Source organism: Coregonus clupeaformis, chromosome 9 (genome assembly GCF_020615455.1).
Source record: "Coregonus clupeaformis isolate EN_2021a chromosome 9, ASM2061545v1, whole genome shotgun sequence".
Taxonomy (NCBI): domain Eukaryota; kingdom Metazoa; phylum Chordata; class Actinopteri; order Salmoniformes; family Salmonidae; genus Coregonus; species Coregonus clupeaformis.
The window spans coordinates 1126935-1150259 of record NC_059200.1 but is presented as its reverse complement, the minus strand read 5'-3'; the positions used below and the strand labels follow the sequence as shown (position 1 = coordinate 1150259).

Genomic DNA, 23325 nt, shown 5'->3' with positions numbered 1-23325 from the left:
CAACAAATCTTGAATGACTTTGAGTGATAACTCTTGTACCTCTGGTTTAGATCGTTCAGGGTTCTAATTTCCTGTTCTCCAATATATCTGCGTCCCAAATGGCATCCTGTTCCCTATGAAGTGCACTACTTTTGACCAGAGCTATGGCAATATAGGGAATAGGGTGCTATTTGGGACACAGTCTCTGTCATGAATCACTAGACAGTGTTGTATTTGGGGCCAAGGCCAATCGGTCAGCTAGACCACTGTGTGTGTGTGTGTGTGTGTGTGTGTGTGTGTGTGTGTGTGTGTGTGTGTGTGTGTGTGTGTGTGTGTGTGTGTGTGTGTGTCTTCACCTCATACCCAGCAGCTAAACCAGGGACAGACCAACTGAGTGATAAGGATCTCTAGGATCAATCCTCTGGTGGTTGGCCACTAAATAAGGATCTCTAGGATCAATCCTCTGGTGGTTGGCCACTAAATAAGGATCTCTAGGATCAATCCTCTGGTGGTTGGCCACTAAATAAGGATCTCTAGGATCAATCCTCTGGTGGTTGGCCACTAAATAAGGATCTCTAGGATCAATCCTCTGGCGGTTAGCCACTAAATAAGGATCTCTAGGATCAATCCTCTGATGGTTGGCCACTAAATAAGGATCTCTAGGATCAATCCTCTGGCGGTTAGCAACTAAATAAAGATCTCTAGGATCAATCTTCTCCAACCAGCTGGCAACCGTGAGAAGTCACACACACATCTGGCCAGCTAGATGAGGGACCACGTTGACCAGCTAAATGAGGGACCACGTTGACCAGCTAAATGAGGGACCACGTTGACCAGCTAGATGAGGACCACGTTGACCAGCTAGATGAGGGACCACGTTGACCAGCTAGATGAGGGACCACGTTGACCAGCTAAATGAGGGACCATGTTGACCAGCTAGATGAGGGACCATGTTGACCAGCTAAATGAGGGACCACGTTGACCAGCTAGATGAGGGACCATGTTGACCAGCTAGATGAGGGACCACGTTGACCAGCTAGATGAGGGACCACGTTGACCAGCTAGATGAGGGACCACGTTGACCAGCTAGATGAGGGACCACGTTGACCAGCTAAATGAGGGACCACGTTGACCAGCTAGATGAAGGACCACGTTGACCAGCTAAATGAGGGACCACGTTGACCAGCTAGATGAGGGACCACGTTGACCAGCTAGATGAGGGACCACGTTGACCAGCTAAATGAGGGACCACGTTGACCAGCTAGATGAAGGACCACGTTGACCAGCTAGATGAGGGACCACGTTGACCAGCTAGATGAGGGACCACGTTGACCAGCTAGATGAGGGACCACGTTGACCAGCTAGATGAGGGACCACGTTGACCAGCTAGATGAGGGACCACGTTGACCAGCTAAATGAGGGACCACGTTGACCAGCTAGATGAGGGACCACGTTGACCAGCTAAATGAGGGACCACGTTGACCAGCTAGATGAAGGACCACGTTGACCAGCTAAACGAGGGACCACGTTGACCAGCTAGATGAGGGACCACGTTGACCAGCTAGATGAGGGACCACGTTGACCAGCTAAATGAGGGACCACGTTGACCAGCTAGATGAAGGACCACGTTGACCAGCTAGATGAGGGACCACGTTGACCAGCTAGATGAGGGACCACGTTGACCAGCTAGATGAGGGACCACGTTGACCAGCTAGATGAGGGACCACGTTGACCAGCTAAATGAGGGACCACGTTGACCAGCTAGATGAAGGACCACGTTGACCAGCTAAACGAGGGACCACGTTGACCAGCTAGATGAAGGACCACGTTGACCAGCTAGATGAGGGACCACGTTGACCAGCTAGATGAGGGACCACGTTGACCAGCTAGATGAGGGACCACGTTGACCAGATAGATGAAGGACCACGTTGGCCAGCTAGATGAAGGACCACGTTGACCAGCTAGATGAGGGACCACGTTGACCAGCTAAATGAGGGACCATGTTGACCAGCTAGATGAGGGACCACGTTGACCAGCTAAATGAGGGACCACGTTGACCAGCTAGATGAGGGACCATGTTGACCAGCTAGATGAGGGACCACGTTGACCAGCTAGATGAGGGACCACGTTGACCAGCTAGATGAGGGACCACGTTGACCAGCTAGATGAGGGACCACGTTGACCAGCTAAATGAGGGACCACGTTGACCAGCTAGATGAAGGACCACGTTGACCAGCTAAACGAGGACCACGTTGACCAGCTAGATGAGGGACCACGTTGACCAGCTAGATGAGGGACCACGTTGACCAGCTAAATGAGGGACCACGTTGACCAGCTAGATGAAGGACCACGTTGACCAGCTAGATGAGGGACCACGTTGACCAGCTAGATGAGGGACCACGTTGACCAGCTAGATGAGGGACCACGTTGACCAGCTAGATGAGGGACCACGTTGACCAGCTAGATGAGGGACAAACAACAACAGATATCTGACACCAATCCTCTCCAGCCAACTGGTCCCACCAACAACAGATATCTGACACCAATCCTCTCCAGCCAACTGGTCTCACCAACAACAGATATCTGACACCAATCCTCTCCAGACAACTGGTCCCACCAACAACAGATATCTGACACCAATCCTCTCCAGCCAACTGGTCCCACCAACAACAGATATCTGACACCAATCCTCTCCAGCCAACTGGTCCCACCAACAACAGATATCTGACACCAATCCTCTCCAGCCAACTGGTCCCACCAACAACAGATATCTGACACCAATCCTCTCCAGCCAACTGGTCCCACCAACAACAGATTTCTGACACCAATCCTCTCCAGCCAACTGGTCCCACCAACAACAGATATCTGACACCAATCCTCTCCAGCCAACTGGTCCCACCAACAACAGATATCTGACACCAATCCTCTCCAGCCAACTGGTCCCACCAACAACAGATATCTGACACCAATCCTCTCCAGCCAACTGGTCCCACCAACAACAGTTATCTGACACCAATCCTCTCCAGCCAACTGGTCCCACCAACAACAGACATCTGACACCAATCCTCTCCAGCCAACTGGTCCCACCAACAACAGATATCTGACACCAATCCTCTCCAGCCAACTGGTCCCACCAACAACAGATATCTGACACCAATCCTCTCCAGCCAACTGGTCCCACCAACAACATATATCTGACACCAATCCTCTCCAGCCAACTGGTCCCACCAACAACAGATATCTGACACCAATCCTCTCCAGCCAACTGGTCCCACCAACAAGAAGCCACACAAGAACATCTGGTGTCATCTAGTTGTTGAGATTAATCTAATCCGTTTAGATTACTGTCTAATACTGAAATCCCAGCAAGCATATCAACAAATCCTTCAAGATCTCAGACTGTGTTTTTTTGTTTCCGTTGGAGTGGGTGCTAATAACAGAGAGATTCCAGACAGGCGTCAGTCAGTCACCTCAGCTGGCATCTTCAACACAATGAAAACAACAGGCTTTTAAATAACTAGAGGGATTTAAAGACAACAACGCCGTTGTGAATAGACGGGCAACACAATGAATCATCCACTGTGTGTGTGTGTGTGTGTGTGTGTGTGTGTGTGTGTGTGTGTGTGCGTGTGCGTGGGAATCATTCATAATCTATAAAAATACCTTTTCAGATTCCAAACGTGAAGAGAAGAGATGGTTTGTGAGAAAAAAGGTGACAATTGCGTGAATTAATGTCTTGATGTGAACAATTCATGTAACAACGAGCCTCAACGACGTTCATTTATCACATTAAACAACTGACAGATGTGACACACACACACACACAGAAAAACACACACACACACACACACAGAAAAACACACACACACACACACAACCAAGACTTCCCCATATGCTACCTGCTAAGACCAATGTTTGTGAAGGCTGTAATTAACATGTTTTCACTGAAGCTGTTTTCTCAGCAGCTGTTTAGTCATTAACTCACTCACAAACACAATGACTGAGTCCCTAATTGCACCCTTTTCCATATGTAGTGCACTACTTTTGACCTATGGTTCTGGTTAAAAGTAGTGCACTACATAGGGAATAGGGTGCAGTAATGCTGATGTTTTGTGAAGTACCAAAGACAATACGTTATCTCAAACCGCCCGTGGTAATATGAATAAACCAAACATAGCCAAGCCAAGAAGGATACTGAAGGAAAGATGCTGATGATCAAGTTAAGCAGAATGCTGTGTTTTCTAGGTCATCGGAACATCAGAACATCGGAACATCAGAACATCAGAACATCGGAACATCGGAACATCAGAAACATCAGAACATCGGAAACATCGGAACATCGGAACACAAACAACATGTTCCAGGGAACACAAACACTGTTGCGCTTGGTTCCGATCAGTTCCGCTCCGCGCTTTGGTTCTGCACCAGAGGTTGATGTCAGTATCAATATCACCATGGTGATGATCATAAACAGCATACCATCATATTCCCAGGAGTTGAAGCAGCTAATGTAATGTGAGTGGGAAGGTATCTTCCCTAGAGAACAGTGTAGCAGCTGGAAAGGGTCTCACGTTGTTGTTTTTTAAAATAAATGTTTCTCTTTTGATTGATGTATTTAATATTATCTGTGTTAAACGATACAGTGCACAACACACACGTGAGAGTATGCATGCACACACACACACACACACACAGCTAATTTGTCTTTGCGGGAAGGAAAAATCTATGTATAATCTGACTGGAGATCAATAATGTGTTATAGTGTGGTATTTATTGTTGTCAGTCCTGATGTACTGTGTCTAGGCTACTACCAGGAGGATGATGAACCAGTGCAGCAGAAAGCTCAGGTTGAGTCCCAAATGACACCCTATTCCCTATATAGTGCACTAGTTCTGACCAGGGCCCATAGGGAGAAGGGTGCCATTTGAAAGGCATCCAAAGTGTGAGGATCACTACAGGATTGAAAGCTATAGACAATACAGAGGATGTAAGGACTTTGCATTTCATTTCTCATTGTTTCTATGGAGATTTGATTTGAGTAGAGACAGACATGGTATTTAGAGAGAAACCCTGCCAGATTATTGATGAATGGACACAGCGTCTATTTAGAGTCGATCACAATGATGAAATGATTAAAGGATGGAGTTGGGAGGATTGGTAGAGGCGCTAGAAAATTCACAAGATTCAAAACAAATAAAAGCGAGTGACTGAAGTTTCCACTCGGCTAGAACAGAACATGGCTGCATTATCTAGAGCCATGAAATATAAATGATGCCAAATAGCCTTTTTACAGTCAGATAAAGGTTTATAGAGAGAGAGAGAGAGAGAGAGAGAGAGAGAGAGAGAGAGAGAGAGAGAGAGAGAGAGAGAGAGAGAGAGAGAGAGAGAGAGAGAGAGAGAGAGAGAGAGAGAGAGAGAGAGAGAGAATGAGAGAGAGAATGAGAGAGAGAGAGAGAGAGAGAGAATGAGAGAGAGAGATAGAGAGAGATAGAGAGAGAGAGAGAGAGAGAGACAGAGAGACAGAGAGAGAGAGAGAGAGAGAGAGAGAGAGAGAGAGAGAGAGAGAGAGAGAGAGAGAGAGAGAGAGAGAGAGAGAGAGAGAGAGAGAGAGAGAGAGAGAGAGAGAGAGAGAGAGAGAGAATGAGAGAGAGAGAGTGAGAGAGGGAGGGAGAGAGGGAGAGAGACAGAGGGAGAGAGAGAGAGAATGAGAGAGAGAGAGAATGAGAGAGAGAGATAGAGAATGCGAGAGAGAGAGATAGAGATAGAGAATGAGAGATATAGAGAATGAGAGAGAGATAGAGAATGAGAGAGAGAGAGAGAATGAGAGAGAGAGAGAGTGAGAGAGAGAGAATGAGAGAGAGAGAGAATGAGAGAGCGAGAGAGAGAGAGAGCGAGAGAGAGAGAGAGAGAGAATGAGAGAGAGAGAGAGAGAGAATGAGAGAGAGAGAGTGAGAGAGAGAATGAGAGAGCGAGAGAGAGAAAGGAAGCAGAAGAAGTAGATGTGTTGTTGCCATGGTGATGCGTTAGTGTGAAAAGGGCATCAGATTTGACTTTTGACCGTTTAATTAATGCTCTGGAAATGACTGTGCTTTTTAATCGACAACCTCTGATTATGATTCTCCCACGTAATCAGAAAGACAAGAAGAAGAAGAAGAAGAATAAATAAAAAAGAAAGAGTGGAGAGAGGAGTGGAGAGAGGAGTGGAGAGAGGAGCGGAGAGAGGAGTAAAGACTGAGGAGTGGAGAGAGGAGTGGAGAGAGGAGTGGAGAGAGGAGTAAAGACTGAGGAGTGGAGAGAGGAGTGGAGAGAGGATTGGAGAGAGGAGTGGAGAGAGGAGCGGAGAGAGGAGTAAAGACTGAGGAGTGGAGAGAGGAGTGGAGAGAGGAGTGGAGAGAGGAGTGGAGAGAGGAGTGGAGAGAGGAGTAAAGACTGAGGAGTGGAGAGAGGAGTGGAGAGAGGAGTGGAGAGAGGAGTGGAGAGAGGAGTAAAGACTGAGGAGTGGAGAGAGGAGTGGAGAGAGGAGTGGAGAGAGGAGTGGAGAGAGGGTGGAGAGAGGAGTAAAGACTGAGGAGTGGAGAGAGGAGTGGAGAGAGGAGGAGAGAGGAGGAGAGAGGAGTAAGATGAGGAGGAGGAGAGTGAGAGAGGAGTAAAGACTGAGGAGTGGAGAGAGGAGTAAAGACTGAGGAGTGGAGAGAGGAGTGGAGAGAGGAGTGGAGAGAGGAGTGGAGAGAGGAGTGGAGAGAGGAGTAAAGACTGAGGAGTGGAGAGAGGAGTAAAGACTGAGGAGTGGAGAGAGGAGTGGAGAGAGGAGTGGAGAGAGGAGTGGAGAGAGGAGGAGAGAGGAGAAGACTGAGGAGTGGAGAGAGGAGTGGAGAGAGGAGGAGAGAGGAGGAGAGAGGGAGTAAAGACTGAGGAGTGAGAGAGAGGAGTAAAGACTGAGGAGAGGGGAGAGAGGAGTGAGAGAGACAGTAAAGATGAGGGAGTGGAGAGAGGAGGAGAGAGGAGGGAGAGAGGAGTAAAGACTGAGGAGTGGAGAGGAGTGGAGAGAGGAGGAGAGAGGAGCGAGAGAGGAGCGGAGAGAGGGAGTGGAGAGAGGAGTGGAGAGAGGAGTGGAGAGAGGAGTAAAGACTGAGGAGTGGAGAGAGGAGTGGAGAGAGGAGGGGTAAAGACTGAGGAGTGGAGAGAGGAGTGAGAGAGGAGTGGAGAGAGGAGTGGAGAGAGGAGTGGAGAGAGGAGAAAGACTGAGGAGGGGAGAGAGGAGTAAAGACTGAGGAGTGGAGAGAGGAGTGGAGAGAGGAGTGGAGAGAGGAGTGGAGAGAGGAGGAGAGAGGAGTAGAAGACTGAGGAGTGGAGAGAGGAGGAGAGAGGAGGTAGAGAGGAGTGAGAGAGGAGTAAAGACTGAGGAGTGGAGAGAGGAGTAAAGACTGAGGAGAGGAGAGAGGAGTGGAGAGAGGAGTAAAGACTGAGGAGTGGAGAGAGGAGTGGAGAGAGGAGTGGAGAGAGGAGAGAGAGTGGAGAGAGGAGTGAGAGAGGGGAGAGAGGAGCGGAGAGAGGAGTGGAGAGAGGAGTGGAGAGAGGAGAGAGAGTAGAGAGAGGAGTGGAGAGAGGAGTGGAGAGAGGAGTGGAGAGAGGAGTGGAGAGAGGAGTAAAGACTGAGGAGTGGAGAGAGGAGTGGAGAGAGGAGTGGAGAGAGGAGTGGAGAGAGGAGTAAAGACTGAGGAGTGGAGAGAGGAGTGGAGAGAGGAGTAAAGACTGAGGAGTGGAGAGAGGAGTAAAGACTGAGGAGGGAGAGAGGAGGAGAGAGGAGAGAGGAGAGGAGAGAGGGAGTGGAGAGAGGGTGGAGAGAGGAGTGGAGAGAGGATGGAGAGAGGAGTAAAGACTGAGGAGTGGAGAGAGGAGTAAAGACTGAGGGAGTGGAGAGAGGGAGGCAAAGACTGAGGAGGAGAGAGGAGTGAGAGAGGAGTGGAGAGAGGAGTGGAGAGAGGAGTGGAGAGAGGAGTAAAGACTGAGGGGTGGAGAGAGGAGTAAAGACTGAGGAGTGGAGAGAGGAGTGAAGAGAGGAGTAAAGACTGAGGAGTGGAGAGAGGAGTGGAGAGAGGAGTAAAGACTGAGGAGTGGAGAGAGGAGTAAAGACTGAGGAGTGGAGAGAGGAGTAAAGATTGAGGAGTGGAGAGAGGAGTAAAGACTGAGGAGAGGAGAGAGGAGTGGAGAGAGGGGAGAGGAGTAAAGACGAGGAGTGGAGAGAGGAGGAGAGAGGAGTGGAGAGAGGAGGAGAGAGGAGTAAAGACTGAGGGAGTGGAGAGGAGTGGAGAGAGGAGTGGAGAGAGGGAGTGGAGAGAGGAGTAAAGACTGAGGTGGAGAGAGGAGTAAAGACTGAGGGAGAGAGAGAGGAGTGGAGAGAGGAGGGAGAGAGGAGTGGAGAGAGGAGTGGAGAGAGGAGTAAAGACTGAGGAGTGGAGAGAGGAGTAAAGACTGAGGAGTGGAGAGAGGATTGGAGAGAGGAAAGGCTGAGGAGAGGAGAGAGGAGTGAGAGAGGAGGAGAGAGGAGTGGAGAGAGGAGAAAGACTGAGGAGTGGAGAGAGGAGTAAAGACTGAGGAGTGGAGAGAGGGAGTGGAGAGAGAGTAAAGACTGAGGAGGGAGAGAGGAGGGGAGAGAGGAGTGAGAGAGGAGTGTGAGAGAGGAGAAAGACTGAGGGGTGGAGAGAGAGGAGAAGACTGAGGAGTGAGAGAGAGGAGTGGAGAGAGGAGAAAGACTGAGGAGTGGAGAGAGGAGGAGAGAGGAGTGGAGAGAGGAGTAAAGACTGAGGGGTGGGGAGGAGTAAAGACTGAGGAGTGGAGAGAGGAGTGAGAGAGGAGTAAAGAGGGGTGGAGAGGAGAAGAGAGGAGTGGAGAGAGGAGGGAGAGAGGGTAAAGACTGAGGAGTGGAGAGGAGGAGAGAGGAGTGAGAGAGGGAGAGAGGAGTAAAGACTGAGGAGTGGAAGAGGAGTGGAGAGAGGAGTAAAGACTGAGGAGTGGAGAGAGGAGGGAGAGAGGAGTAAAGACTGAGGAGTGAGAGAGGAGGAGAGAGGAGTGGAGAGAGGAGTAAAGACTGAGGAGTGGAGAGGAGTGGAGAGAGGAGTGAGAGGGAGTGAGAGAGGGAGTGGAGAGAGGAGTGAGAGGAGAGAGGAGTGGAGAGAGGAGTAAAGACTGAGAGTGGAGAGGGAGTAATGAGAGGAGGAGAGAGGAGTGGAGAGAGGAGTAAAGACTGAGGAGTGGAGAGAGGAGTGGAGAGAGGAGTAAAGGCTGAGGAGAGGAGAAAGGAGTGGAGAGAGGAGTAAAGACTGAGGAGTGGAGAGAGGAGTGGAGAGAGGAGTGGAGAGAGGAGTAAAGACTGAGGAGAGGAGAGAGGAGTGGAGAGAGGAGTGGAGAGAGGAGTAAAGACTGAGGAGTGGAGAGAGGAGTGGAGAGAGGAGTAAAGACTGAGGAGTGGAGAGAGGAGTGGAGAGAGGAGTAAAGACTGAGGAGAGGAGAGAGGAGTGGAGAGAGCAGTAAAGGCTGAGGAGAGGAGAGAGGAGTGGTGAGAGGAGTGGAGAGAGGAGTGGAGAGAGGAGTGGAGGCTGAGGAGAGGAGAGAGGAGTGGAGAGAGGAGTAAAGGCTGAGGAGAGAGGAGTGGATAGAGGAGTGGAGGCTGAGGAGAGGAGAGAGGAGTGGAGAGAGGAGTGGAGGCTGAGGAGAGGAGAGAGGAGTGGAGAGAGGAGTGGAGGCTGAGGAGAGGAGAGAGGAGTGGAGAGAGGAGTAAATGCTGAGGAGAGGAGAGATGAGTGGAGAGCGGAGTGGAGGCTGAGGAGAGGAGAGAGGAGTGGAGATAGGAGTGGAGAGAGGAGTAAAGGCTGAGGAGAGAGGAGTGGATAGAGGAGTGGAGGCTGAGGAGAGGAGAGAGGAGTGGAGGGAGGAGTGGAGGCTGAGGAGAGGAGAGAGGAGTGGAGAGAGGAGTGGAGGCTGAGGAGAGAGGAGTGGAGAGAGGAGTAAATGCTGAGGAGAGGAGAGATGAATGGAGAGAGGAGTGGAGGCTGAGGAGAGGAGAGAGGAGTGGAGAGAGGAGTAAAGGCTGAGGAGAGGAGAGAGGAGTGGAGAGAGGAGTGGGGGCTGAGTGGAGGAGAGAGGAGAGGGGGCTGAGGAGAGGAGAGAGGAGAGGGGGCTGGGGAGAGGAGAGAGGAGAGGGGGCTGGGGAGAGGAGAGGGGGCTGAGGAGAGTGGGCTGAGACGTCTAAGTGGTGTAGTAATAACATTGTAATGTTCAGGTGCAGAGACAGTCTCAAGGGGTTCCTGTAAAAATCCCTAAATGGTCGAGTGGCTCGTCACTGATATTTCTGGGAGAACATTTTTACATTTGCATTCACTGCAGACAGAGGAAGTCAGGGACTATTCTACATGACTGGTTTACTGACAGGCAACTCTGCCTTTGACACACACACACGCTCTTGCGTTTTCATCAATTTCTGCACTAATTTCAGATCATTTCCACATAGAGGTGCACGGTATGGACAACAAATATAGGCCTTATTTTCAACCAAATGTTGCAAATTGCGATTTGACTTGCGATTTAGATCAAAACACTTGGGTGAACTGTTGGAATCATGGAAAATGAAGAAATTGTAATTCTATAGAAGATAATAGTGGGCACTTTCAATACCAGTGTTGTTTGATATGACAAAGAAAGAAAGAAAATGCCAGGGAGGAGTTATTGTGAGGAGGAGTTATTGTGGCAAAGTGTTGGTCAGTGTTTCCTAAGGGACCCTACATTAAATGTTGTCTCTTAGCTACTTCATGTAACTAACATATTCATGCTTTCGCCTATTCCTCTTTGATTTAGAAGATACTACTGTTGCACAAACGACATGCTGATCTAGGCCTACACCATCACTGGTACCAGGCTGTATTAGCTAGCTACGTTTGCTCTGACTCAGTACATTTATTTAGCAAGCAAGATAGCCAGCTAACAAGTGATTAGCATTAACGGCTTACACGACTTAGCCACGACTTGCTAAGAAAAGACAAACAAGCTGTTTGTAAGAAACACAAACTAATAGTGTGATTATTGAACGCTTGCGGATTTATATTAAGAAGCAAAAGTGGAAACAGCATCATCGTTGTCATCAACATTGTTGCATGTGCTGCATTGACCATGCAGAATGATCAAGCAACAACAAATGTGCTCCTTGAGACAGGGGCGCGGGTCTAGGTCTGTGTGGAAAGCGGCATGAGAGAGAGAGAGAGAGAGAGAGAGAGAGAGAGAGAGAGAGAGAGAGAGAGAGAGAAGAGAGAGAGAGAGATGAGAGAGAGAGAGAATGAGAGAGAGAGAGAATGAGAGAGCGAGAGAGAGAATGAGAGAGAGAGAGAGAGAGAGAGGGAGAGAGGGAGAGAGGGAGAGAGAGAGAGAGAGAGAGAGAGAGAGAGGGAGAGAGGGAGAGAGAGAGAGAGAGAGAGAGAGAGAGAGGGAGAGAGAGAGAGAGAGAGAGAGAGAGAGAGAGAGAGGGAGAGAGAGAGAGAGAACACCATGGCAGTAGCTCTCTCTCTCTCTCTCTCTCTCCCTCTCTCCTCCTCTCTCTCTCTCTCTCTCTCTCTCTCTCTCTCTCTCTCTCTCAGTCATAGTACCTCTTCCTCCCTCTCTCTCCCTTCCTCGTTCTTAAACAAGGCGTAGCAATGTGATTATCATCGCTCCAATCCCAGTTAATTAGGAGGTCATTCAGAACACTTACACCACCACCTAGCCTAATGGCATCTCATTTCTCCCTCCCTCCCTCCTCCCTCCATCAGCTCTATCTCCGGGTGATATCTCTCTATCTCTGGGTGATATCTCTCTATCTGGGTGTTATCTCTCTATCTCTGGGTGATATATCTCTATCTCTGGGTGATATCTCTCTATCTGGGTGTTATCTCTCTATCTCTGGGTGTTATCTCTCTATCTCTGGGTGTTATATCTCTATCTCTGGGTGTTATCTCTCTATCATATCTCTCTGCTGTCTGACAGATATAGCGACGATGGTGTCAACTCAACTGGAACGAGCAAACCATGCCATTACACACACACACACACACACACACACACACAGAGACACACACACACCAAACACTCACACACACAGCAGCAGAACAAAGATTAGCGGCAAATCACTGCATCAATTAATCACCAATAAATAGCTTACAATTTTTTTGGGGGGGGATACACTTCTGCTTAATTAATACACGGTCTGCGTCCCAAATCTTCTCTCTCTCTCAAAATGATCACAAGAACGGTGAGCAAAAATCCCAGAACCACACGGGGGGACCTAGTGAATGACCTGCAGAGAGCTGGGACCAAAGTAACAAAGCCTACCATCAGTAACACACTAAGCCGCCAGGGACTCAAATCCTGCAGTGCCAGACGTGTCCCCCTGCTTAAGCCAGTACATGTCCAGGCCCGTCTGAAGTTTGCTAGAGTGCATTTGGATGATCCAGAAGAGGATTGGGAGAATGTCATATGGTCAGATGAAACCTCTTCTTTATATCCATCTCTCTCTCTCTCTCTCTCTCTCTCTCTCTCTCTCTCTCTCTCTCTCTCTCTCTCTCTCTCTCTCTCTCTCTCTCTCCTAGACATGATGTAATACACTATATGACTAAAAGTATGTGGACACCTGCTCGTCGAACATCTCATTCCAAAATCATGGCCATTAATATGGAGTTGGTTGCCCCTTTGCTGCTATAACAGCCTCCACTCTTCTGAGAAGGCTTTCCACTAGATGTTGGAACATTGCTGCGGGGACTTGCTTCCATTCAGCCACAAGAGCATTAGTGAGGTCGGGCACTGATGTTGGGCGATTAGGCTCGCAGTCGGCATTCTAATTCATTCCAAAGGTGTTCAATGGGGTTGAGGTCAGGGCTCTGTGCAGACCAGTCAAGTTCTTCCACACCGATCTCGACAAACCATATCTGTATGGACCTCGGTTTGTGCACGGGGGCATTGTCATGCTGAAACAGGAAAGGGCCTTCCCCAAACTGTTGCCAGAAAGTTGGAAGCACAGAATCGTCTAGAATGTCATTGTATGCTGTAGCGTTAAGATTTCCTTTCACTGGAACTAAGGGGCCTAGCCCGAACCATGAAAATGGCCCCAGACCATTATTCCTCCTCCACCAAACTTTACAGTTTGCACAATACATTGGGGCAGGTAGCGTTCTCCTGGCATGCGCCAAACCCAGATTCAGCCGTCGGACTGCCAGATGGTGAAGCGTGATTCATCACTCCAGAGAACTCATCCATGGAAACCCATTTCATGAAGCTCCAGACAAACTGTTTGTGTGCTGACGTTGCTTCCAGAGGCAGTTTGGAAATCGGTAGTGAGTGTTGCAACCGAGGACAGAAGATGTTTACTCGCTACGCGCTTCAGCACTCGGCGGTCCTGTTCTGTGAGCTTGTGTGGCCTACCACTTGGCGGCTGAGCCGTTGTTGCTCCTAGACGTTTCCACTTCACAATAACAGCACTTACAGTTGACTGGGGGCAGCTCTAGCAGGGCAGAAATTGGACGAACTAACTTGTTGGAAAGTCACTGAGCTCCAGTACGGGCCATACTACTGCCAATGTTTGTCTATGGAGATTGCATGTTTGTCTATGGAGATTGCCTGTTTGTCTATGGAGATTGCCTGTTTGTCTATGGAGATTGCCTGTTTGTCTATGGAGATTGCCTGTTTGTCTATGGAGATTGCATGTTTGTCTATGGAGCTCACATGTTTGTCTATGGAGATTGCCTGTTTGTCTATGGAGATTGCCTGTTTGTCTATGGAGATTGCCTGTTTGTCTATGGAGATTGCCTGTTTGTCTATGGAGATTGCCTGTTTGTCTATGGAGATTGCATGTTTGTCTATGGAGCTCACATGTTTGTCTATGGAGATTGCCTGTTTGTCTATGGAGATTGCCTGTTTGTCTATGGAGATTGCATGTTTGTCTATGGAGATTGCCTGTTTGTCTATGGAGATTGCATGTTTGTCTATGGCGATTGCATGTTTGTCTATGGAGATTGCCTGTTTGTCTATGGAGATTGCATGTTTGTCTATGGAGCTCACATGTTTGTCTATGGAGATTGCCTGTTTGTCTATGGAGATTGCCTGTTTGTCTATGGAGATTGCCTGTTTGTCTATGGAGATTGCATGTTTGTCTATGGAGATTGCCTGTTTGTCTATGGAGATTGCCTGATTGTCTATGGAGATTGCCTGTTTGTCTATGGAGATTGCCTGTTTGTCTATGGAGATTGCATGGCTGTGTGCTACATTTTATACACCGGTCAGCAACAGGTGAAACAGCCAAATCCACTAATATATGTGTTGTTTTACAGGGTCAGCCATAGTAGTATGATAGGTGCAGTGTAATGTGTTGTTTTACAGGGTCAGCCATAGTAGTATGATAGGTGCAGTGTGTTGTTTTACAGGGTCAGCCATAGTAGTATGATAGGTGCAGTGTAATGTGTTGTTTTACAGGGTCAGCCATAGTAGTATGATAGGTGCAGTGTAATGTGTTGTTTTACAGGGTCAGCCATAGTAGTATGATAGGTGCAGTGTAATGTGTTGTTTTACAGGGTCAGCCATAGTAGTATGATAGGTGCAGTGTAATGTGTTGTTTTACAGGGTCAGCCATAGTAGTATGATAGGTGCAGTGTAATGTGTTGTTTTACAGGGTCAGCCATAGTAGTATGATAGGTTCAGTGTAATGTGTTGCTCTACAGGGTCAGCCATAGTAGTATGATAGGTGCAGTGTAATGTGTTGTTTTACAGGGTCAGCCATAGTAGTAATGTGTTGTTCTACAGGGTCAGCCATAGTAGTATGGTAGGTGCAGTGTAATGTGTTGTTCTACAGGGTCATTAACGCTAAGTGCCTGGACATGTTCAGCACTGTGCTAACACATTTTTGTCATAAGCATCGTCACGTATAAATGTTTCCATAATTTCCATCTTTCTCTCTGAACCGTTCTCATGGACGATTAAATTTGTACATTTTCAAAATGGGAAACATATGGCCGCCTTTAATTGGCCAATTCCTCTTGCCAATGTAGTGTTTTCTCTAATCTAAAACCCAATGAAAAGACATACGCTGTTAAGACAGACAGACAGACAGACAGACAGACAGACAGCACTGTACCTTATTTCCTCTGTAATGCTGCTATGTAGTACTGTCTGGATCTAGTACTGTCTCCTCTGTAATGCTGCTATGTAGTACTGTCAGGATCTAGTACTGTCTCCTCTGTAATGCTGCTATGTAGTACTGTCAGGATATAGTACTCTCTCCTCTGTAATGCTGCTATGTAGTACTGTCTGGATCTAGTACTGTCTCCTCTGTAATGCTGCTATGTAGTACTGTCTGGATCGTACTGTCTCCTCTGTAATGCTGCTATGTACTGTCTCTCTGTAATGCTGCTATGTAGTATGTCTGGATCTAGTACTCTCTCCTCTGTAATGCTGTATCTGTCTCTGTCTCCTCTGTAATGCTGCTATGTAGTACTGTCTGGATCTAGTACTGTCTCCTCTGTAATGCTGCTATGTAGTACTGTCTGGATCTAGTACTGTCTCCTCTGTAATGCTGCTATGTAGTACTGTCTGGATATAGTACTGTCTCCTCTGTAATGCTGCTATATAGTACTGTCTGGATCTAGTACTGCCTCCTCTGTAATGCTGCTATGTAGCGTTTCCTCTATCCAAGCCATTCAGATCTATTTTTCTGTGATATTTCAGGAAATCTTTCTTACTCTCTGGAGGTGTGTGAAACACTACGATCCTACTACTACCGTAACTCAGGAGGCTACCGCTCACACTCCATCCCCTCCATCCCTCCTCACGCCTCCATTTATTCCTCCCTCTCCTCTCTGCTACGCCTCCATCCGCTGGCAGAGCAGAACACAGGGGAGACAGAGGGCTGAGTACGAGACTCTCCAGAGTTATTGTTCTACACATGTCGTGTGTAATCTGCTCTACCAACAGCGCTTAAAAATAATTATTCATATTTAATCAGCTACGCAGGATGTTACATCGTCTGCCTGCCGCATGCTAAGTCCTTTCCCTTGTTCCATTATAAAACTTTTACACAATCACTCTGCTGCCGGCGGAGGAGAGGAGCGAGGGAGAGGAGGAGCGCAGTAGGGGAGGAGGGGGGGTATGGAGGAGGGAGGGAGGGAGGGGAGGGAGGGGAGGGGAGGAGGAGGGGAAAATAACAGGGTCTAAATGGAAAGGGTAAAGTGGTTGGGCTTATAAAAACATAATGGCCTTGTCTGATTTGATAAACTGACAACGTGGCTGGAATACACACAGAGAGAGAGGGAGGAAGGAAGGAAGGAAGGAAGGAAGGAAGGAAGGAAGGAAGGAAGGAAGGAAGGAAGGAAGGAAGGAAGGAAAGAGAGAGAGAGAGATTGAAATTGAAATTGAAATTGAATTGAGAGAGAGCGACAGAGAGAGAGAGGAGATAGAGAGAGAGAGAGAGAAAACAAAGAGGTGAAAATGAGGTGATGAGGAAAAACGGAGGAGTGAGGAGTAAGGTGGGGGGATAAAAGAAAAATGGAAAGCAATGAAGAGGAAGCCAAAGTGTGCAAGATCCAGAAGGAGAAGAGAGGCTGAGGGGAGGGACAATGGAAGAGCCAGAAGGAGAAGAGAGGCTGAGGGGTGGGACCATGGAAGAGCCAGAAGGAGAAGAGAGGCTGAGGGGAGGGACCATGGAAGAGCCAGAAGGAGAAGAGAGGCTGAGGGAGGGACCATGGAAGAGCCAGAAGGAGAAGAGAGGCTGAGGGGAGGGACCATGGAAGAGCCAGAAGGAGAAGAGAGGTTGAGGGGAGGGACCATGGAAGAGCCAGAAGGAGAAGAGAGGTTGAGGGGAGGGACCATGGAAGAGCCAGAAGGAGAAGAGAGGTTGAAGGGAGGGACCATGGAAGAGCCAGAAGGAGAAGAGAGGTTGAGGGGAGGGACCATGAAAGGGAAGAACCAATCGCCATTTTGTGACTACGCCAACTATCTTCAGAATAGAAGGGGTTGACGTCAGAGTCTCAGATTGTAAACTGAATGGGGACTCACAGGTATGAACATCTTCTCAAAGGGTTGATAACGTCAGATTGTATAAGGGAAACAGGCCAGGAAACAGAATCCAAACTGTGATATTGTGAAACCAAGTACAGTTTGCCTCCAGAACAGAAGGGGTTCTCATCAGATTGTGAAACTAAAACTAAACATAAGACACGCCCTGCTCCAGAGGATGCGGTTTAATGCCCATGACCTTTATCTTCAAGGAAGGGAATTTCAAACCGCCATTTTGTGACTATGCCAACTAAGGGCCTGCGACAGACTAGCGTCCTGTCCAGGGAGTCTACTTGTATATCAAGCTACCTAACGCTACAGAAACAGGAGGTCGACTAGCATCCAGGGAGTTTAATTGTATATCAAGCTACCTAACGATACAGAAACAGGAGGTCGACTAGCATCCAGGGAGTTTAATTGTATATCAAGCTACCTAACGATACAGAAACAGGAGGTCGACTAGCATCCAGGGAGTTTACTTGTATATCAAGCTACCTAACGATACAAAAACAGGAGGTCGACTAGCATCCAGGGAGTCTACTTGTATATCAAGCTACCTAACGATACAAAAACAGGAGGTCGACTAGCATCCAGGGAGTTTAATTGTATATCAAGCTACCTAACGCTACAGAAACAGGAGGTCGACTAGCATCCAGGGAGTCTAATTGTATATCAAGCTACCTAACGCTACAGAAACAGGAGGTCGACTAGCATCCAGGGAGTCTACTTGTATATCAAGCTACCTAACGATACAGAAACAGGAGGTAGACTAGCATCCAGGGAGTTTAATTGTATATCAAGCTACCTAACGCTACAGAAACAGGAGGTAGACTAGCATCCAGGGAGTCTACTTGTATATCAAGCTACCTAACGATACAGAAACAGGAGGTAGACCAGCATCCAGGGAGTTTAATTGTATATCAAGCTACCTAACGCTACAGAAACAGGAGGTAGACCAGCATCCAGGGAGTTTAATTGTATATCAAGCTACCTAACGCTACAGAAACAGGAGATCCTTCCAGACTCAGACAAGGCTTACTTCATAATAAAAGGAGTTGATGATGTCAGAGTCCGATGGTAAAGGGTAACGAGGTAACGAGGACTCACCCTGCTCCAGAGGAGGTGGTTTAACGCCCGTAGCCTTCATCTTCAGCGCCTCCTTGGCCGACATGTCGCAGCACGAGCCTTTATTAGTGTCTTGGTCGCTATCGGCCTGATCGCTATCTCCGTGACCACTGTCTCTAAGGCTGGCTCGCTCTGGGTCCTTGAATGTCGAGCTGCTAAATGAAAAGAAAGAATTAAAGATGGAGGAAAAATAAAATAAAAAATATATATAGGGGACTTGAGTTTGACAGACCGAAATGTCTGTTTCTGTTTCTTTAGTGATTTCTGCTAGATTCTAAAACTCTTCTGTGGGTACAGTACTAGTGTAGGATCAGGTTATAGCTGTAAAGCACAGAGTATATTATGATTCATTATGAGTCCTTACCTTTGAACAAACTGCTGCCTGCTGCCCATGTAATTGGGCTCAGTGGGAAAATTGTCTGTCTGTGAAGAAGGGAGAGAGAGAGGAGAGAGTTTACGACGTGCTGTTCTACACCCAAACGTGTCCACTGTTGGTGTTGCGCCACACCCAAATGTGTTCCCTCCTGTGTTGCAACAAGACCTCCTGGTGACAGAGAATGATTAATAATGGAAAAAGAAAGAGCGGTAGAATGATGAGAGGAAGGGGGAGGAGGGGGGAGGATGGGGGAGGAGGGGGGAGGAGGGGCACTAGCTTCTATTTCCCTTGTTTGTGTTAATTAATTAAGAAAACATGTTCTTGAAGAGAAGAGGAGCTTCTACTGAACTGTGCTGAATGGAATGTATCAACAATGTGGTCCTCTGTAGCTCAGCTGTAGCTCAGCTGGTAGAGCACGGCGCTTGTAACGCCAAGGTAGTGGGTTCGATCCCCGGGACCACCCATACACAAAAAAAATAAAAATAATTATGCACGCATGACTGTAAGTCGCTTTGGATAAAAGCGTCTGCTAAATGGCATATTATATTATATATTATAACACATTCTAATCATATAACAATGGGTTTAATATGGAATAAAGAGATACATCATGTATCAACACATTGTAATCATATAACAGTGGGTAGTGATTGTGATTGAGTGTGTGTGTGTTTGCATCTGTGTGACAGGAGTCACATGACTACAGGGTAACCATACAGGCAGTGAGTCAGTTACTATATATGTTGGTTAGTTAATTAGTTAATTAATCATGTATAGTTACTTTACGCGTTGGTTAGTTAGTTCATTAATCATGTATTAGTTACTGTACATCTTAGTTAATTAGTTAATTAATCATCTATAGTTAATGTACGTGTTGGTTAGTTAACTCATTAATCATGTATAGTTACTGTACATCTTAGTTAATTAGTTCATTAATCATGTATAGTTACTGTACATCTTAGTTAGTTAGTTCATTAATCATGTATAGTTACTGTACATGTTGGTGACACCGGCTACACCGGCATCATGGTTGGCATGACGATCGGATCCTAGCGACACCACAGAGAGTCAGACCATAATAAACAAACAAACCATTGCTGATAAAACAAAGGCAGTGTGACCCGTGGACTAACATTACCACTGAACCCACAGACACAGACAGACGGAGCATTATGTCAACGTGTAGTCTAACTCCTGGGTTATGTAAAACAGCACCCTATTCCCTGTGGCTAAATAATTGATCTGATTGACCCTCAGAACAGCCTCAAATCGTCGGACCATGGACCCTACAAGGTGTGTAAAGCGTTCCACAGGGATTCTGGCCCGTGTTGACTCCAGTGCTTCCCACAGTTGTGTCAAGTTGGCTGGATGTCCTTTGGGTGGTGGACCATTCTTGATACACACGGGGAACTGTTGAGCGTGAAAAACCCAGCAGCGTTGTAGTTCTTGACACAAACCGGTGCGCCTGGCACCTACTACCATACCCCGTTCAAAGGCTCTTAAATATTGTGTCTTGCCCATTCACCCTCTGAATGACACACATACACAATCCATGTCTCAAGGCTGTAAAATCCTTCTTTAACCTGTCTCCTCCCCTTCATCTACACTGATTGAAGTGGATTTAACAAGTGACCACTAAGGGATCATAGTTTTCACCTGGATTCACCTGGTCAATATATGTCATGGAAAGAGCAAGTGTTCTTTATGTGAGTATATTTTCTGACATCCCAGAATAAGATAAACTGGAGCCAGGACACACTCTCTCTCTCTCTCTCTCTCTCTCTCTCTCTCTCTCTCTCTCTCTCTCTCTCTCTCTCTCTCTCTCTCTCTCTCTCTCTCTCTCTCTCTCTCTCTCTCTCTCTCTCTCTCTCTCTCTCTCTCTCTCTCTCTCTCTCTGTGTCTCTCTCTCTCTCTCTCTCTGTCTCTCTCTCTCTCTCTCTCTCTCTCTCTCTCTCTCTCTCCCTCCCTCCCTCCCTCCCTCCCTCCCTCCCTCTCTCTCTATTTCCCTCTCTCTCTCTCTGAGGTGTCTAAATTATTGTCCGTCCCATCAATGTTGCGTCAATGTTGCTGCAGCGTATTTGCTCTGTGGCCCAGAGTCGATGAGGAAAGGGGGAGGAGGAGAGACGGAGGGGGGAGAGAGGGGGAGACTGGGTCCCAACTCCCAGACGTGGTCCAGACAGTATCGACATCCTAAACACCGGATGGAGAGACGTGACACTCTCTCTTTCCATCCCTCTCTCTCCCTTTTCTTTTCCACCTCCCTCTCTCTCTCTCTCTCTCTCTCTCTCTCTCTCCTCCCTCCCTCCCTCCCTCTCTCTCTCTCCCCCTCTCTTTCCCTCCCTCCCTCTCTCTCTCTCCCCCTCTCTTTCCCTCCCTCTCTCCTCAGCCATTATCAGTCATATTAGCCTCTCTAATCATCCTAATTAGCCATGTCAATGAAAAGGTTGTGCAGACCAGCTCAGAGATCAGAGAGGACCTGACATTTAAAGAAAAACAGAACTTGGGTTCCTATTCATGGGCGGCGTCCCAAACGGCTCCCGATTCCCTAAATAGTGCACTAATTTTGACCAGGGCCCATTGGGCACTATGCAGGGGATAGGGTACAATTTTGGTTCAAACAAAAGCCTGTTTCCTGTTTCCTGTTTCCTGTTTCCTGTCCTAACATCCGTATCTATTATGCTGCAGAGTCGAATGTTGTTGTTTTTTAAAACATTGTCACAAAATATAATCACAAGAAATAAAATCAATGAATCTCTTTGAAATTGTGTGAAAATAACAAGACCGTTAATAGATAATGGTGTTTTTCTTTCTTACCAGAATTAATTAAAATAAATATTTTTATCTCCAGGCGTCAAATCACACCTGTTCATAATTACAATATTTTTATTCGTAAAAAAGCTGGGAAATGATAACACATCTAATCATTCCACAGTAACAATTTCTTTCATATAATAGTCTTGCCTACTGATTTCATCACAACAGAAATGTTCAACGTTCTAAGTCCAGAATCCATAGCAGTAAATGTCAGAGAGAGACAGACAGATACCACCCCTAGGGTTCTTCACAGAGAGACAGACAGATACCACCCCTAGGGTTCTTCACAGAGAGACAGACAGATACCGCCCATAGGGTTCTTCACAGAGAGACAGACAGATACCACCCATAGGGTTCCTCACAGAGAGACAGACATATACCACCCCTAGGGTTCTTCACAGAGAGACAGACAGATACCGCCCATAGGGTTCTTCACAGAGAGACAGACAGATACCGCCCATAGGGTTCTTCACAGAGAGACAGACAGATACCGCCCCTAGGGTTCTTCACAGAGAGACAGACAGATACCACCCCTAGGGTTTTTCACAGAGAGACAGACAGATACCACCCATAGGGTTCTTCACATGCTCTCAGCTGGATACTAGGCAGTCAATGGGGTATTTCAATGACAGCTCGACAGCTCGTATGGATCGAGGTGTGTGTGTGTAACTATGCAGGAGCATGTGAAGGTCGTGACCTTTAGCTCCTTTGTAAACCTCTTCTTTATATCCACCTCTCTCTCTCTCTCTCTCTCTCTCTCTCTCTCTCTCTCTCTCTCTCTCTCTCTCTCTCTCTCTCTCTCTCTCTCTCTCTCTCTCTCTCTCTCTCTCTCTCTCTCTCTCTCTCTCTCTCTCTCTCTCTCATAATTGCCTGCAGTCTTTTGAAATACAGGAGAGAGAGGAAGAGAGGTATAGAGGACAGATTAGTTTGAAGGTTCTTTTCAATTCTGACAAAACAGACTCTACCCTTTGACGTTGTGCTCCTCAAGGTAATGCTTTTCCTTGGCGAGAATCAAACGGTTGTCTCGTCCCAAAGTCATACAAAGTGGGTCTCTCTCTCTCTCTCTCTCTCTCTCTCTCTCTCTCTCTCTCTCTCTCTCTCTCTCTCTCTCTCTCTCTCTCTCTCTCTCTCTCTCTCTCTCTCTCTCTCTCTCTCTCTCTCTCTCTCTCTCTCTCTCTCTCTCTCATTCTTGTTCTGTGATTCAACCTCTACCTCTGTTCAAGCCTGTTTCTCTGTTAGTCAGATGTTGACCAGAAGGCTGTTTCTCTGGTAGTCAGATGTTGACCAGAAGGCTGTTCCTCTAGCAGTCAGATGTTGCCATTGTCTTTGGTGAGCTGAGTTGAAGGTAGAGGCAGATGGGCCCTGGCTTTGTCTGATTTGTCTGTTTCCCAAATGGCACCCTTTTCCCTATTTGCCCATGGCCCGTGGAGAACAGGGTACCATTTGGGAGTGGATTTACATCCCATCTATACACCACAAATCACACAATAACATCTCAACAGGCCTTGATAGATCTTTGCAAAAACCAGACCTTGCCTGCAATATGCAAAACAACCCCCATGACAAGGATGTCCGTTTTAACCGTTTACTTTTGGACAGACTGACTGACTGACTGACTGACTGACTGACTGACTGACCGACCGACTGACTTTGGAAGACAACAATAACTGACTTTCTGAACCACCTCACATAGTGTCTGTTACCATGGCAATCTGGGGACAACAGAGGCAAAAAGAAAAAGACAATGCACACTATTATGTCACTGACGTAGCTCTGTAGTTGCGACACAATAGCCAGGCTGTCATCGCAAATAAAATAAGAATTTGTTCTTAATTGACTGGATAAATAAAGATTAAATAAATAATAAAAAAAAATATCACCTTATTCATTAAAAACATACTATCTAGCTATATGCTCGCTCTAAATGTGCATAGCTTCTCTCTGGCCAATAAAATAGACAGTAGAAAGCT

The 23325-nt window shown here is 47.2% G+C and overlaps 1 protein-coding gene across 1 annotated transcript in view; it reads right to left on the bottom strand.

Annotated features, from left to right (window-relative positions):
* LOC121573283 (protocadherin-17) overlaps positions 1 to 23325 on the bottom strand; it is a 162815-nt gene that overhangs the window by 61240 nt on the left and 78250 nt on the right. Inside the window, 2 exon segments of the mRNA XM_045222431.1 lie at positions 18148 to 18320; positions 18530 to 18588. Of these exon segments, the coding sequence (XP_045078366.1) occupies positions 18148 to 18320; positions 18530 to 18588 (232 nt within the window).